Source organism: Leiobunum rupestre, chromosome 2, assembly GCF_980474605.1.
Source record: "Leiobunum rupestre chromosome 2, qqLeiRupe1.1.hap1, whole genome shotgun sequence".
Classification (NCBI taxonomy): domain Eukaryota; kingdom Metazoa; phylum Arthropoda; class Arachnida; order Opiliones; family Sclerosomatidae; genus Leiobunum; species Leiobunum rupestre.
Window position 1 is genome coordinate 73,025,091 of NC_143385.1, and position 17,689 is coordinate 73,042,779.

General features: G+C 34.6%; 1 protein-coding gene across 14 annotated transcripts in view; it reads left to right on the forward strand.

Annotated features, from left to right (window-relative positions):
* The window catches only part of LOC149958979 (CUGBP Elav-like family member 1), a 570,682-nt gene that overhangs the window by 521,175 nt on the left and 31,818 nt on the right, over positions 1-17,689 (forward strand). For all 14 annotated transcript variants that reach the window (XM_090166351.1, XM_090166352.1, XM_090166353.1 and 11 more), the window contains one exon: positions 16,725-16,779. In XM_090166351.1, the coding sequence (XP_090022477.1) occupies positions 16,725-16,779 (55 nt within the window). The remainder of the gene's footprint in view (positions 1-16,724; positions 16,780-17,689) is intronic.

Consider the following 17,689-nt stretch of genomic DNA (forward strand, 5'->3'; position numbering starts at 1 on the left):
TACGCTAAAATATCAAGGACGCGCGTGCACCTTTTTAACAAGTTGAATAAGTCATATATAGAGCTTATGCTAGCGTCTATTAGCTATCATAGTGAAACTTCACTTCTACGTCACGAGTGACGCGCCCGATACATCTAAACAAGAAGGCCAATGTTACTTTTTCGAAAGGCCTATTAGATTGTCGACAGAAAATTCAGGGAAATTTTTGATTGTTCAGAATTGCCCTTAACAGTTTTACTTACTAAGTATTTGCCTATATTACTTTTGTTTGATATTATATTATAATTTAGTTTAAATGTCAATAATTGTTTCACTTAGCAATGACGTGGAGAGCTTCATTTGGGAAGATCTAAGTTTTATTCAGGTTATATTGCCCCTGGAAAAATCAGTGTTAAAACGTGGAAGAATCAAGATAATATCAGTGGGGAAACCTGGAGTTATCATGATTAATAAACTTCGGAAATTCTTGAAATATCAGTGGGAAAGCCCTGAAATATCAAAAAAATATCAGGGTGAAAACCTGAAAAAATTAGGATAATATTAGTGGGGAATCTTTTAAATTTCAGGGATTTTTTTTAGTTTCAGGAAAATATCAGGGAATTTTTTGGTTTTGGGAAAATATCAGGGAATTTTTTTAGTTTCGGGAAAATATCAGGGAATTTTTTTAATTTCACGAAAACATCGTGGGAAAACCCTGAAATATCAAAGAAATATCAGTGGGAAAACCTGAAAAAATTAGGATAATATTAGTGGGGAATGTTTAAAATTTCAGCGAAATATTAGTAGGAAAACTTGGAAATATCGTGGGGAAAATTGGAAATATTAGTGGGAAATCTTTAAAATATCAGGGAAATATTAGTCGGAAAAACTGGAAATATCAAGGAAATCGGTTTGCCAATAGCTGTATAAACCAAGATAAAAGTGCGCGGCGACCACGAATAATATCAAAAGACCGACAAAGTTTAAAGGACAGAAATATTTGAAGAGCAAATGACATATTCAAAGCAATTTGTAGTTCCTGTAAGTAGACTATTTTTCGATTTACTTCCTTCTCAATTTGTATAAAAAGCGAGCACCCATAATGCATTTCACGTCGTCGCTAGATGGCGACTTATGCATTTTGCCTTTTAATATTTTTCGTTTTATTTCATTTTTCTCCCCCGCCCGGTTCGCGAAAGTTTTTTTACTTTTATTTTACTTTTTATTAAGTGCCGTTTATATTTTATTTCTTTGGCCCGTCACTAGGGGGCGCTACTCAACGCCAGGCCCCTCGTGGTGGTTGAGCGGTCTGCAAAGCCCATCAAAACTGCTCGCTTAATGAAAAATTGATTAAAACATTAACCCTGCTTAGACGTGCGAGTCAAAATTAAGGTTTTTTTTTCGGGTAGGCCGTTACTCTGCAGGTATTAAGAAGGTTATGATGTACCTTGGGAAGATCTTGTATAGTTTATCGAGGACGTACGAGTCTATTCGATCAAGGAAGAAGTATTTCCAAGGATATATTTCTAGTTAGGGATAAAGACTATATTGAAACGATTTTTAACATGCTGGTAGAAATGTCCAAATTTGTTGATAAATATAATACTCCCTTAAAGCGAAAAAACTAAACTGAGCTTCGCCTGCCATCTATGGGTGACGATGCGTACTAAAATGCAGAAGATTAAAAATAGCAAAAGTCACCAGAAAACGCAACTGTACTATTCTAAGTTACTGTAGTTATTGTGTTAAGACGGCATTTCCAAACAGCCAATCAGCAACACCCATTTCCATCAACCATTGTAGCTTGAAAAAGTGGTTTCCAAGGCAATAGCATAATAACAATTATGTAGTCATTTATAGTTCGGGATAATTATTATTTTGGGACGATTTTACCTTCGCGATCCCGCTCAAGCTCCCTTCGCGATCCCGCTCAAGCTGCCTTCGCGATCCCGCTCAAGCTGCCTTCGCGATCCCGCTCAAGCTCCCTTCGCGATCCCGCTCAAGCTCCCTTCGCGATCCCGCTCAAGCTGCCTTCGCGATCCCGCTCAAGCTGCCTTCGCGATCCCGCTCAAGCTGCCTTCGCGATCCCGCTCAAGCTGCCTTCGCGATCCCGCTCAAGCTGCCTTCGCGATCCCGCTCAAGCTGCCTTCGCGATCCCGCTCAAGCTGCCTTCGCGATCCCGCTCAAGCTCTACCCGCGATCCCGCTCAAGCTCTACCCGCGATCCCGCTCAAGCTCTACCCGCGATCCCGTTCAAGCTCTACCCGCGATCCCGCTCAAGCTCTACCCGCGATCCCGCTCAAGCTCTACCCGCGATCCCGCTCAAGCTCTACCCGCGATCCCGCTCAAGCTCTACCCGCGATCCCGCTCAAGCTCTACCCGCGATCCCGCTCAAGCTCTACCCGCGATCCCGCTCAAGCTCTACCCGCGATCCCGCTCAAGCTCTACCCGCGATCCCGCTCAAGCTCCCCCCGCGATCCCGCTCAAGCTCCCCCCGCGATCCCGCTCAAGCTCCCCCCGCGATCCCGCTCAAGCTCCCCCCGCGATCCCGCTCAAGCTCCCCCCGCGATCCCGCTCAAGCTCCCCCCGCGATCCCGCTCAAGCTCCCCCCGCGATCCCGCTCAAGCTCCCCCCGCGATCCCGCTCAAGCTCCCCCCGCGATCCCGCTCAAGCTCCCCCCGCGATCCCGCTCAAGCTCCCCCCGCGATCCCGCTCAAGCTCCCCCCGCGATCCCGCTCAAGCTCCGCATCACTCATGAAAATGTAAAGTGGCGTACTTATAGGAGGGGCATTATGGACTTATGTCGTTAGTTTAGTTCGCGATAATTTAAAATCGGTAAGTGTCTCGGAGGAGTATTTGAAGAGAACGAGAGGGTTCGAGATCTGACCCAAATTTCGTCCTTTTTTAGTATTTTTGGTAATGATTACGTAGCTCCCGCCCTCTCGTGGCGGGGGAGAGTGAGGATTTTTTCTTCCGGAACTGAGCTCATTACAGCCCTTCCCACCCTCGTTGTCATTTTCCCCCTGGTCTCTGATAGTAAACTTAGCGTTGATATAAAACAGATCCTAAGCATCGACAAAATGAACTTTTCTGAAAAGCCTTCAAGTGGAGTTAGCTCTCCTCACGTGATTAGTTACTTTGAAACGCCTACGCCTACTTGGAAGTTCGTATTTCATTTTCGACTCTTTCACCGTTTCTAAATATTAGTTTTTTTTTCATTTCTATTCTACAAAAATTCTATAGGATTGATTCTTCTGTTATTTATACGCTTTTCGAGTTATTGAAACGAAAAGATAGCTTTCCAAAGAACGTATTTAGTTTTTTGAGAACGTACGAGTTATCAAACGTCACCGAATTGCGCTCCAATCGCGTAGGAAGGCCTGAGTTTCAGGGAACCAATGAGATGATTTGATTGACACACAATGGGAGGAGCTTACTGTTAGAGCTTTAGCTGGATTGGGAGCAATCCGAAGTGTCATTATTACTTTTATCTCAGCGAAAACGTTTCATTTTATTCTTAATTGTATCGCGTCATCTGGTATCGGTGTTTATAACGTTTTTTCTATAACTATATAGCAAATTAACCCTTTATTTAGTTCTGACAAATTTAATTAAAGTAAAATTTAATTAATTTTAACTATAAAATAGTTAAATAGTTGGTAGCTTATGAATTATTTCGGAATTAAAGTATTCTAAGTATGTCGTGCCATCTGGTATCAGTCGTTAGAACGTCTTTATTTTTTTATAATTAATTTGCGATTTAACCCTTTAATTTAGTTCTGGAAACTTTAATTAAAGTAGAATTTAATTAAATTTAAATTTAAAATAGTAAAATTGTTTGTAGCTAATGAATTATTTCGTAATTAAAGTATTTTAAGTCGTGCCATCTGATAGAAGTTTATTTCTGACAACTTTTATTTAAGCTGAATTAATTTTTTTATTAGAAATAGTTAAGTAATTAATTTTTGCTCAATTACAAGCATTTTAAAAAAGAAAAACCTCCCTAGTTCTGCCCCCTCCCGGTCCGCGGCGTTACCGTTACGTTCTTGGTAAGCTAATTACTTTCTTGGTAAGCTAATTACTTTCTTGGTAAGCTAATTACGTTCTTGGTAAGCTAATTACGTTCTTGGTAAGCTAATTACGTTCTTGGTAAGCTAATTACGTTCTTGGTAAGCTAATTACTTTCTTGGTAAGCTAATTACTTTCTTGGTAAGCTAATTACGTTCTTGGTAAGCTAATTACGTTCTTGGTAAGCTAATTACGTTCTTGGTAAGCTAATTACGTTCTTGGTAAGCTAATTACGTTCTTGGTAAGCTAATTACGTTCTTGGTAAGCTAATTACGTTCTTGGTAAGCTAATTACGTTCTTGGTAAGCTAATTACGTTCTTGGTAAGCTAATTACGTTCTTGGTAAGCTAATTACGTTCTTGGTAAGCTAATTACGTTCTTGGTAAGCTAATTACGTTCTTGGTAAGCTAATTACGTTCTTGGTAAGCTAATTACGTTCTTGGTAAGCTAATTACGTTCTTGGTAAGCTAATTACGTTCTTGGTAAGCTAATTACGTTCTTGGTAAGCTAATTACGTTCTTGGTAAGCTAATTACGTTCTTGGTAAGCTAATTACGTTCTTGGTAAGCTAATTTCGTTCTTGGTAAGCTAATTTCGTTCTTGGTAAGCTAATTTCGTTCTTGGTAAGCTAATTTCGTTCTTGGTAAGCTAATTTCGTTCTTGGTAAGCTAATTTCGTTCTTGGTAAGCTAATTTCGTTCTTGGTAAGCTAATTTCGTTCTTGGTAAGCTAATTTCGTTCTTGGTAAGCTAATTTCGTTCTTGGTATGCTAATTTCGTTCTTGGTAAGCTGATTTCGTTCTTGGTAAGCTGATTTCGTTCTTGGTAACCTGATTTCGTTCTTAATATAATTGGTCTTAGTCTCTGGCAGTTCTTATTTATAGGAACATTTACGAATATATACCGTAGAAAACTGACGAATAGGGGCGCTAAAAAGGTGGGCGTTTTCCGTATACGTATGTTCTTCTCCAAAAGTGTATTTTCACTCGTAACAATTTCCACTAGATGGTGCATCTAGTGGAAATTGTTTTTATCCCTGTGTTCACATTAAGGCAATTTAGGGGTGACGGATTTATTTGAACCGATTCCCTCAACCGGAAGCTCCCTTGCAACCGAGATATGCTTTCTGTGTCTATGTCAACACAAATTTTAAAAACATTTAAATTTTTTCACGTTTGTATAAAATTGATTAATCGGAATATATGTTTAGAAAATTCAATTAAATTTTTCCTCGTTTGTCTAAGATCAAAGTGTAGTACATTTTCTCATCAACAAAGTAGATAACAATGAGATTTTTCCTCGTTTGTCTAAGATCAAAGTGTAGTACATTTTCTAATCATCAACGTAGATGACAGATTTGTCCTCGTTTGTCTAAGATCCAAGTGTAGTACATTTTCTCATCAATGAAATACATGATTGGGTAAATAATTTAAATTTAAAATTGTTCCTAAATTTGCGCGTCGTTTGATTAAGATCAAAGTGTTGTACTTTTTCTCGTCATCAAAATAGATGACAATGAGTTTTTTCCTCGTTTGTCTAAGATCAAAGTGTAGTATTTTTGTGTAATCAACCGTTAAATTTGATCTAATTTAAATCGTTCAATACCATACATTGGCGGTATCCAAAGATTTGACCCTAGATTCGAAATCACCAGTAGCGTTTACCCATTTCCTGCCGGAAACAATTTGCCCCATGGTTGCCATGGTAACAAACTATAGATAGCGCCCTACAGCAAACAAATGGAGGTCCGTTTTTTAGAGCTTACATCGGAAAAAGTACTCTGAATTTGAATCTAGGCTACGGAGTTCTATATTATCGTTGGCGCTGTATCGCAAATACTTTTAAGAGATAGAGTGAAACTTCGATTGGTCCGACCTCCTAGACCCGCTTGTTTTATTTTATCTCAGTCGCTGCTCTTTGCTATCCGCGATTCGAATCAGTCGTAGTCAGCCTTTTTTCCGCTCGCGCACCCGTTTCTTTCTGTGCCCGCGAAACGGATGTCGTCGCTAAAAAAATATTTCGCCCACGCGCTCCGAGTTGAAAGCTCTACTAAATTCTTCTAACCTTTTTCTCCCGCTGTAAGCTATTTTCGTCGACTGAAAGCAAAAAGCGCTTAAATCAAGTTACGTGGTTTTCCCTTTCAAGAGTTTATTTAATTCTAATAATTCAAATAACGGTGGCGAAAATTTCAAACGTCTGACGCAAATATTCGCCAAGATATAAAATTTTTCTTCGAGGTAACTAAACACATTTTACAAACCTCGGTTTTCTTAAAATATTAAAGACAAATTGAAGGTCTCTTACTTTCTACAAATACTTCTTTCCCTGCCTTTTTTTTTTGCCTATTTTTAAAATTCTCTTGCCCTGACTTTTCAATCTTATTAAAAAAATATCCTAATCTCTCCCTGAATTTTCAGACCTATTTTTAAGGGTTCCCTAGTTTCCTCCTGAATTTTTAGACCCATTTTTAAGGGTTCCCTAGTTTCCCCCTGAATTTTTAGACCCATTTTTAAGGGTTCCCTAGTGTCCTCCTGATTTTTCAGACCTATTAATAAGGGTTGCCTAATTTCCTCCTGACTTTTCAGACCTCCTTTTAAGAATTCCTTATTATTTTCCTCTGAATGTTTATTATTTTCCTCCCTTTATTTATGCCTATTTTGAAAATTATCTAATGTTTCTGACTTTTTAGGCCTATTTTAAAAAATCCTAGTATTTCCATAACTTCTTAGACCTATTTCTAAAATTCTTTAATGTTTACCTGCCTTTTTAGGCCTCTTTTCTAAAATTCCCTAATCTTTCCCTACCTTTTAGGCTTTTTTCCAAAATTCTTTAATCGTTCCCTGCCTTTTTTATTCCTATATTTTGAGTTCCCTAATTATTCCCTGACCTTTAATTAAGTTAACTCCGCAAACAGTTACGTGGTTTTTGCTTTCACGCGCCACTTCCCCCTCCCCCTTAGCGCGCGCTTCCTCGGGTGCAAAGAAGAGTTGCCAGCGGGGGAAGGGCAAAAAACAGTTCGTCCGCCATTTTCATTTTACCCCATCTTACAATGAATCCCTTTTTGACGATTCTATCTGTTATTTGCACCGCAGCGACACCTGCCCCAAACTTTCTATTTTCGAACGTGTCTAAAAATTATTTCCGTAAGTCGGTTTTGTCGTTGAGTCGATCTCCTTGTTTTTGCGTAATGACCGTTTTAGAACCGTGTAAACGCCATCTATATTCAGTGGGTGACGCCAAAATGGGTGAAAGCATTTGTCACAATGACGGGTAGGGGTATTGGGGGCTACCTTAATGATGATAAAAATCAACATTAGTTTAGTGTTAATTTCCTATGATGATGGGCGCCACGCGTGGTTTAGTTTTTTTTTCCCTTTCTTTTTTTAGTACGGCGCCTCTTAGATGGCGCCGGATTTATTCTCTGGCTGAAGCTTACATTTCATATATTTCGTTTCGCCTTTCCATAAAATATTTCTACGTGGTTTCACTGTTTTTTCTACGTCACACACCACCAATTTTAAGGTAAGATTTCCCCAAACATTTTACACGGAGCTTAGTGAAAGTATTGTTAATGCTTAGATATTTATTAGTTAGTATTTTAAGATGAACAACAATCTTTACCTGATAGGCTGATACACTACTGTGACTGGCAATGAAATGTTAGGCCTTAGTTCACAAGGCAATAAACAGTTAAGCATTATCAAAACCTAACTAAATTTTTTGTTATTTTAAATATTTAAATCCTCTTCTCTTGTGACTAGTTAACATTTGATATAAAAAATTTAACAACGTTTTGGATAATCCACCGTGTTTTGCAAAAAACAGTTTTATTCCCCCTCTTACCGTAACGAACATTTTATGGAAAGGTCTATTGGCAAATGTTAAGTGGCCTTTGAATATGTGACCCTCAGGGTATTGACGGAGATTATATAAAGGACTTTTCGCTCCGCTTCGTCGTTGGCTGTTCTAGAAATATCTAGTGGGGCTGGGACTATTATTACATGTAATATGCATTTAAATCTGAATTTTAATGTAATATGCATCTTTTTCTTAATATTGATGTAATATGCATTCAATTCTTAATTTTAATGTAATATTAATTTAATTTTTAATTTTAGTGTAGTTTTAATTTAATTCAATTCTTAATTTAAGTGTAATTTTAATTTAATTCAATTCTTAATTTTACTGTAGTTTTAATTTAATTTAATTCTTAATTTTAGTGTAGTTTTAATTTAATTCAATTAAAAATTTTAGTGTAGTTTTAATTTAATTTAATTCTTAATTTTAGTGTAGTTTTAATTCAATTAATAATTTTAATATATATATATTACATAAAAGAATGAAATCATTGTTTTCACGTATGTAGTTGGTGACTTAAGCGCCGGACTACATTTTCGCAGAGGTGGAGTTTCCGTGTCAGGGAGGTTTGAGCGTAGTAAATTAAAGGAACATTTTCCCTTCATTAGTTGCGTTGGATTATTGTGCTGGAGTTCCACAGGGCGAGGGTTATTTTTACTCTGTCTTGCAGAACTTCTTCTACACCGTCACAGTGAACATTTTGACGAATTTTTAGTTGATTACCCCGTATTTACCAGATAGCGTTTTCACTGTTACCTCGGTAGCGGCAGCCAATGCTGTTTTTAGAACATCTTTTTTTTTCAAGAGGTTGCGCGGGAGTTGATATCGCGAAACCAAATATAATGTTCTTATAATCGTTGTTGTTGACAGTCTCGCGGTTGAAGTAAATTTATGTCGTGTGTATGCTAGGAGGTACTGAAATATCAGATAATTCGATTATCAACGCTAAATATCAGGGGAATTCCTAGAAACTTCAGGGAAATTCCGGTAATTCTTTGAAATATCAGGGAAATTCCGGTAATTCTTTGAAATATCAGGGAAATTCCGGTAATTCTTTGAAATATCAGGGAAATTCCGGTAATTCTTTGAAATATCAGGGAAATTCCGGTAATTCTTTGAAATATCAGGGAAATTAGGGAAATTTGAGGGTTCAGAAAGTTTGCCCTAATGAAGACCAATTGACATCAATAAGATTATATTTTATCTTGCACCTGGAAAAATCTGGGAAATATTCGTGGAAAAACCGGGAAATATCGGGGAAATCGATTTTCCAATAGCTGCATGAACCGTGTACAGAAATCCGTAATTTGGTGGTATCAACCCACCTGGCCCTCAGTGCTCGTCCTTACCAATATTTTCTGTAGAAATTGTTTAGAATAATATATCAGTTCTATAGATTCTTCAGAATAATAAATATCATTTCTATTTAGAAGAATATGTATATAACTTCTATATGTAGAGAGTCTGAACATAATATTTATATAATTTCTATAGAAATAATTGTTTAGAATAATATATCATTTTTATAGAGATTTATCAGAATAATAAATATCATTTCTATTATATGTATATAACTTCTATAGAGAGTCTGAATAGAATATTTAGATAATTTCTGTAGAAATTCTTAAGAATAATTTAATTTTTATAGAACTTTGGCAGAATAATATAATTTCTTAAGAAATCCTTCAAATTGATATATATCATTTCTGTAGAAATTTTACAGAATAATATATATATAATCCATAGAAATTTTACAGAATAATATATATATAATCCATAGAAATTTAACAGAATAATATATGTATATAATCCATAGAAATTTTACAGAATAATAGATATATAATCCATAGAAATTCTTCTGAATATTAAATGTATAATCTATTGAAATTCTTCAGAATATTTAATGTATTAACTATAGAAATTCTTCGGAGTAATATAATTTCTATAGAAGTTCGGAAAAATATCAATTTCTTTAGAAATCCTTAATATGTACAATTTCGATAGACATTCTTCAAATTAATATGTATAAATAACATAGAAATTCTTCAGAATAATATATTTATAACCTTCAGAAATTCTTCAGAATAATATATTTATAACCTTCAGAAATTCTTCAGAATAATATATAGTTTTTGTTGAAATTCAGCAGAGCTTTATATAATTTCTATATACATACAAAAATAATACAGGTATGTTTTATAGAAACAATGTACATAGTACTGTATTAGAAACCTAAAACCTACAACTTTATATCTAGTCTTCTAACAAGACTTCGTAAATCAAGATTCAACGTTAACTCGACAGTGATATGAAAGTTTGTCACTTTCTTTAAAAAAAGAAAAATAAATTTGGACAAAAAGTAACTGACGGCGATAAAAAGCAGTACGCTATCCACAAAAATACAGAAATCGTCCGTGGTTTTTTTTTTGTTTTTTTGTTTGAAAGAACGGTTTTGTTTTACGCGGTGTAAGGATTTTGGGGCCTCCGTTTTAAAAGAATAGAAAAACCAACGGGTTAGAAGAGCGAGTTATTTGGGAAGTCTGAAGTCGATAGCTATCTCGGTATCAGTTCCCGCTGAGGCAGGAAAATCCCCGGATTTCGTCAACACACAGACTGGCTTCTTTACCATTGCTTCACTCTGCTGCCTTTTTCCTTCGCTGTTTTGAGGGGACAATCGCAAATGACGTCACGCGCAACATTTCTTCAAATTTTCGACTCCTCCTAACCATTTGATTTAAATCCCCTATTTAGGGGGGCCAATAATGCCTGAAAAACTTGGAAAAGTCGGTGATTTTGAAAATTGGTCTAAAAGTCTGGGAATTTTTAAAACTGATCTGAAATTCAGGGAAAAGTCGGGGGATTTTTAAAATTGGTCTAAAATTCAGGGAAAAGTCTGGTAATTTTCAAAATTGGTCTAAAATTCAAGGAAAAGTCCGGGGATTTTGTTAATGGGTCTAAAATTCAGGGAAAGGTCGGGGATTTTGTAAATTAATCGGAAATTCAGGGAAAAGTCGGAGTTTTTGAAAATTGATCTAAAAGTCAGGGAATTTGGAAAATTGGTCTAAATTATTGGGAAAAGTCGGATAATTTTAAAATTGCCCTTAATTAAGAGGAAAAATTGGTCCAATTTTATTTTAACCCTTTAAAATTAGGTATTTATATATTTTAACCCTGTAAAATTTGGTATTTCCATTTTTTAACCCTGTAAACTAAGGTATTTCAATTTTTTTATCCCTGTAAACCTTACGTATTTCTATATTTTAACCACATAAAATTCCTTTAAATTAATCCTATAAGTATTCTATAAATTAAATTTGGATCCTATAACTCTTATTCATCTTTGAGCACTTTTGACTAGAACCACCGCAACGAGTATATTAAATTTCTAGTATATCTTAAAATAACTGATAATTTAGGTGAAGGTACTGAACCTTTAAGGGCTTGACGTTCTTCGTGAACGAGCCCTTGTTCCGCGAATAAAAAGTTCAAGACGACCGCCAAGAGATGATACCGATTGAGAAAAAACTTTTTTGACATTGGATCTTTTTGAGGTTTTGCGCTTTTTAACACTCTATCTGGCACGATGCGCGATGGCGTAGGCTTTAAAGAAGGACTTCTTTATTTTAAAATTCTGCAGCATTCATATGCATCTAGTTATCTTAACCATGGACTGTAAATTTACAGTCCGTGTCTTAACAATCAGAGTTCGGTTCGTCATACGGCTTCTACGCTTTTTCACGAGTTATAATAAAGGTTTATTCACGAGAGCCAACATTCGTTTATTAACGTTTCAACGAAGATAAAATACGTCGCTTTAGAGATACGGTCTTGGTAAACCCGCCATCTATAGGCTTCGTGCGTAGTTAAAATTTTGGTCACAAGTATCGGCGCCTATCGACCGAGTTTTTAATTGAATATATGAAAACTAGGGAAGCACCGATATGGGTACAGCCGACATATCGCGGGATATATCGGCCTTAGGCGACAGTACGTGCGAAAAAGTTAGTCTTGGCTTAGTTAATTAAATTTTTCAAGTTTAGAAATGATATAGATTCCAGTGAATTTGATTAAAAATTATCAGCCATACGCGGCTTACTGGTTATTTTTACTTAACACAATGGTTAATTACCATTACTTAAACTTAAAAGAACCAATTTCGAAAATAAAAGGTCGAAAAGTTACTAAGCCTAATCGTGTAACCGACAACAACGGCGCCATTTTGTCAAAATTGAACGTTATCGCTCCAGCTTCTCTAGGTAACTACGTCGGAAATCGACTTCAGCGACGCCTAGTTTGTCCACATTGAACTAAAATGTACCGTTATTTTCCTATTCCCAGTATTCACGCGTGCTTTTTAAAGCCTGAACAGTGAGTCCCCTCAGATTCTCAATCCAAGAGCCATCTAGTAACAGTTTAAAGAAAAACGTTTAGTTCGTAATTTCCAGTTTTCCGTTTCTACGAAATTTAAACTTTAGAGAAATTGCCGTAGATGGCGCTACGAACAGTTTCGTATTTGGCTCATTATGTGTCTAGACATTTAATTTTAATTTATTACTGTCAACTTCGTGAATAACTATTGACCATTTTTAATTATAATTTTTTTTAAAGTAAACTTCGCGAATTGGCCCAATTGTTGTGAACGTAACTATGTACTTGAATTTAAAAACATGGTAACTCTAATTTTAGAAAATTTTCTGCACGATTATCATAAATTTTAAATATTTTAAAAATTCGAAAAATTGTTAAAATGTTACGAAATTTTTAATCTCGGATTTTGAAGTATCTCAAATAATGAAATATAAGTCAATTTAATTTAAATTTAAAGAAATATTATTTAACAATACTTTTTGTGTCGTTTGAAAATCAGTAATTTCCCGAGCTAGTTAATCCAGAATGAATAACAATAATAATAAGCTAGGAAAGTGCTAACAACACCGCAACCCTACTTTGATTGGTGGCATTGGATCTTACGATACCACTTCAAATGATTCTTTGACCCTGTAAAGTATAAACCTTGATTGAAATGCTCTTTCGAAAAGAATTCTTAAAAAAATAAACCAAAATAGTCCTAAATTCGAGTTACCTGGTTTTGGAGCTTAAGGTCATTCCTAATAAGAAGTTTGGCACAGGTCCCCTTTAGGTTAAATTACAAGCCACCCTTAAAAAAAATTATATCTGTTCCTGTCTTTGTAAACCATGCCTCTTTTCTGCGACTGATTTTGGGACTCTGTTTGTTTTCGTTTTCCACCCCCTGGCCGCGCCACCCTGCGCTCTGTGACGTCAATGGTTTCGTTCCCCTTTTAACCCCCTTTTCCAACCCCTTTCCAAGCTTCCGGGGTTTATTTAATCTGTAGAGAACAAATTTTGGTTCCGAAACCCCGCGTTCTAAAATCGTTAATTATAGCTCCAAGTACCCTCGACGAAATCTTTTTATATAATTTGCTGACTTCTTTCCAACCTTTTTATCATACATATTTTGTATTTTTTGAGATTTAAGGCCGGGTTTTTATAGAATGAATTCTTTATTCAATCTACAGAAATTTTATAGACCTGTAATTGGAATGCTTTAGAAAGATTTCTTGAAGGGAATATAACCTCAGGTATTTTGTGTGGAACACCAACGTTTGCAGCTCTGGCCGCTCTTGCCTTTGGCTTTAGAAATGTCTGGCGCCACTGTACAGATAATTTAAAAAATTTAAGGGTTCTTCCATAAAGATTGTTTGCAGGTTATATTCCCCTTAACATTAATTCTATCTATAGGAATTCTATTTAACTTAATTCTTAATTTTATAGTAAATTGACTCAAACTTTTATTTAATTTATAAAAATTTATAATTGGAATTTTATATTAAAATGGCTTCAACTACCGTAATCGGAATTCTATAAATAAATAGTTCAAAATATAATCTGTATTATATAGACATTAGTATTTCTACAGACTTTTGATAAAACCTTATAAATCTATCGCTAATCTACTGTTTTCTAAATTTCTTTAGATAAATAATTCCAAACCAAAAATTGTTGATTTCTAATTTTTGTTTCATAGCCATCAGAAAATTCACCCAAATTTGGAAAGGTTCTTTTGAAATTTAAATAACATTTCTGGAAGATTCCTTTAAAATTCCGTAGAAATATATTGCCCAGGGTGGAAAATAAATTTAGAGCAGTTTTCAATTGGCAATAAAATTTAGGTAAATTTTCTATTCGCAATAAAAAAATTAGGTAAAATTTCAATTCGCATTTAAAATGTTAGGGTAGTTCTACATTCACAATAAAAAAATTAGAGTAGTTCTATATTCACAATAAAAAATTTAGAGTAGTTCTATAGTCTCAATAAAATTTTTAGGGTAGTTCTACGTTCTCAATAAAAGTTTTAGGGTGTTTCTACATTATCAATAAAAATTTGAGGATAGCTATACATTCTCAATAAAAAAATTTGAGTAGTTCTACATTCTCAATAACTTTTTTAGGGTAGTTCTACATTCTCAATAAAAGTTTTAGGATAGTTCTAAATTCTCAATAACTATTTTAGGGTAGTTCTACATTCTCAATAAAAAAATTTAGGGTAGTTCTACATTCTCAATAAACATTTTAGGGTAGTTCTACATTCTCAATAAAATATTTAGGATAGTTCTACATTCTCAATTAAATTTTTAGGGTAGCTCTAAATTATCAATAAACATTTTAGGGTAGTTCTACATTCCCAATAAAAAATTACTCTTTCACTTACCCTGCATTTGTAATTGCGATAAGTTTTCGTGTACAAGTAAAGTTATATTTGTTCTATTTGTTTGTGAAAAGAATTCCAGTTCCGTGACCCAAAATTAGCATATTGAAAGGACTATTTTGTACAACTACGCCTTTAAGGCCATTATTCAAGAAAGCGACGAGAATTTAAAAAATAAAACTAATTTGACTGTAGCTGCCAGCTTAGAGAATTTACGCGCTGTAAGAAAACAAATGGTATCGATGCTCTAGAGACAAACTTCTCTTCGAAATCAAAAATGTTAATTAAGAAAATCACAGCTCGTAGGAAAAGGATTGGATGGGAAAATTTTTATTTCCGGTGAAATACATTTGATGGCAGGGAAGTGTGACAAACGGAAGTTAAAAAACCGGAACTAGAAATTTCAACGTAGACATAACATAGCAGTTTCTTCTGTTATTTTTTTTTACAATCCTCAGTTGAGTGATATTAGTTCGGTCTTCTAGCTAAACAAATAAAAATTAAAAAAATCTTATTCCCGAACGAGACTATAGAGGGAGCCACCGAGGAGTTTTAAAATATGAAGAAAAAAATTGTCTGTTAACGATAAATCAGCGGGCTTCTAGTCTAGCTCGTCTATTTGCCAAATCTTTGATATTGAAACAGAGATAAAGGCAATAATATGGATGTTAAAATAAATAGGTTTCTTGAAATAATATTTCGAAATCTGTCTTCGATACCAAAAAAAATATCAAGGTTTATTTTTAAAGTAAATATTCTACAAAATGTTTCTGACGAAATTTGGAAATAGATCAGTTTGGGAACTTTTTTTTTCCTAGTATTAATTTCTTTTGAAATAAATGTTAGGAGAAAAGGGTATACAATATAAATATTTTTTTACGTCAAACGGTATTTTATTCATTAATAATTGGCGTATAGTGGTAATGCGAACTAACATTTAATTTAATAATAATCCTATTTAATTATTCTGCTCTGAATAGGCGTTGATAAAGAACCTTTTTGGTAAATTTTCATAAATATTTTTGAAGCATAATTTAAATCGCTATTTTATTCACTAAGATTATATAAATATAAATTTTAAAGAAATTCAACATGCATTTAAGTCGATACTTTAAATTAAATTAATTTAAATCAGACCACCCTGGACGTCAATTAAAATTATCGTTCAGATTATTATTATTTAAAAAACTTAATGTCCATATTTCAAATCATTTTATTTAAATAAATGTTATTTATTTTAAATACGTTAAACGCGCAGTTTTCAAGTGCATATTCGAAATCAAACAACATCGAATATTTATTATTATTAGTATTATCGCTTAGATTCTCAATTATGTATAAAACCCTGTTGATTTAAATTTAATTTTTCTAGTAGCATTTGGTAAATCTAAAAACTCTGAATTACTATCGCTTGAATTTCAAGTTATTTATAAAACCCTGTTGATTTTAATTTAAAGAAATCAAGAGCATTTTTCCAAGTGCATTTGGTAAATTTAAAAACTCTGAGTTATTATTATCGCTTGTATTTAAAATTATTTATAAAACCCTGTTGAATTAAATTTAATGAAATTAAAAGAGCATTTTTCTAAGTGCAGTTGGTAAATCTAAAAACTGATTTATTATTATCGCTTAGATTCCAAATTATTTATAAAACTATTGATTTAAATTTAAAGAAATTAAAAGAGCATTTTTCTAAGTGCATTTGGTAAATTTAAAAACTCTGAATTATTGTAATCGCTTAGATTTCAAATTATTTATAAACCCTGTTGATTTTATTTTAAAGTAGTGTTGTTTGTCGGAAAATATTCCGCGGAAAATGACAGAGGTCTTTTTTCCGGAACATTGTATTTTTCCGAAAAAAATACAAAAAGTTTGTTTCAATTTTTAATTTTCTGATTTGCTGACAATGTTGTTAAAATGTTTTCGCATTTTATTTTTCCGGAAAATTAACAACACTAATTTAAAGAAATTAAAAGAGCATCTCCCTAAGTTCATTTGGTTTACTTATAAAACTGTTGATTTAATTTTCTGAAATAACATGCTTATTTTCGTATTCATAACGTATGTTTAATATCCAATTTTTGTCTTTCGTTTCAGGCCACACAAACTGGGACGTTCGGAGGCTTCACTAACCTTCCCCAAGTAGCGAGCGGTGAGCGTCTTTTGCTTAGCTACGATATTCCCCAGCGTACCCCCCCCCCCCCCCCTATTTCTACCCTCGCCTCAATCGGTCTCCATGACAACGTTTTTTCTTCATTTTCTCGCCGCTCGTCCATTAATCCTCTTCAAGTTTCTGTCTCTGGAACTGCCGCGCGGGCGAGAGAGAGACTCGGGAATGTATCGCCATCTAGTGGTGAGATGGGGAAGTTCCCTTACTTTCATGTTTTTTCCCCCGTCTTCTCGCCGACTAATGTTTATTTCAAGCCCCCTTAAGAACCAGATTACTCTGCCGCCCGGTGAGACATGGTTGGGCCCGCTTATCGACGATAGCGTAGCGTTTATATAATAATTATGTAATTAGAGAATAATTTGATTTCGAGATGAAAAACCGTTGCCTACGTTATTATAAAGGCCCGTGCATGCGCAATTTTCTGGCTTTTTTAGCTCGCCAATTCTGACCACTAGGTTCGCTCTTATCTCGACCCCGTTCCCTTGGCAACGGCAAGTTTCGAAGAATTGAGAACCGTAAATATATGGATTTGCGAACTGTTGCCAATTTGGGATTTAATTTAAGATTTTTTTGTCTCTTAAGATATTTAAACTTGAGATGAAAACATTTCATTAAGTAAGGAAGTTCATAACGAACTTCACTAGGTCTAGCCAAAATTATATATTTTCCTTTCATTTTAGATAATGTTTTAAAATTTCCACTTTTGAGACGGCTGGCGCCATCTAGTATGAGTTTTCGTATATATATAATTGTACCTCCAATGGCGCTAAACCCGCGGTAAAAGAATACTCCCTCATCACACGTTGTCTTTTAGATAATATTTTAAAAATTTCCACTTTTAAGACCGCTGGCGCCATCTAGTATGAGTTATCGTATATATAATTGTACCTCC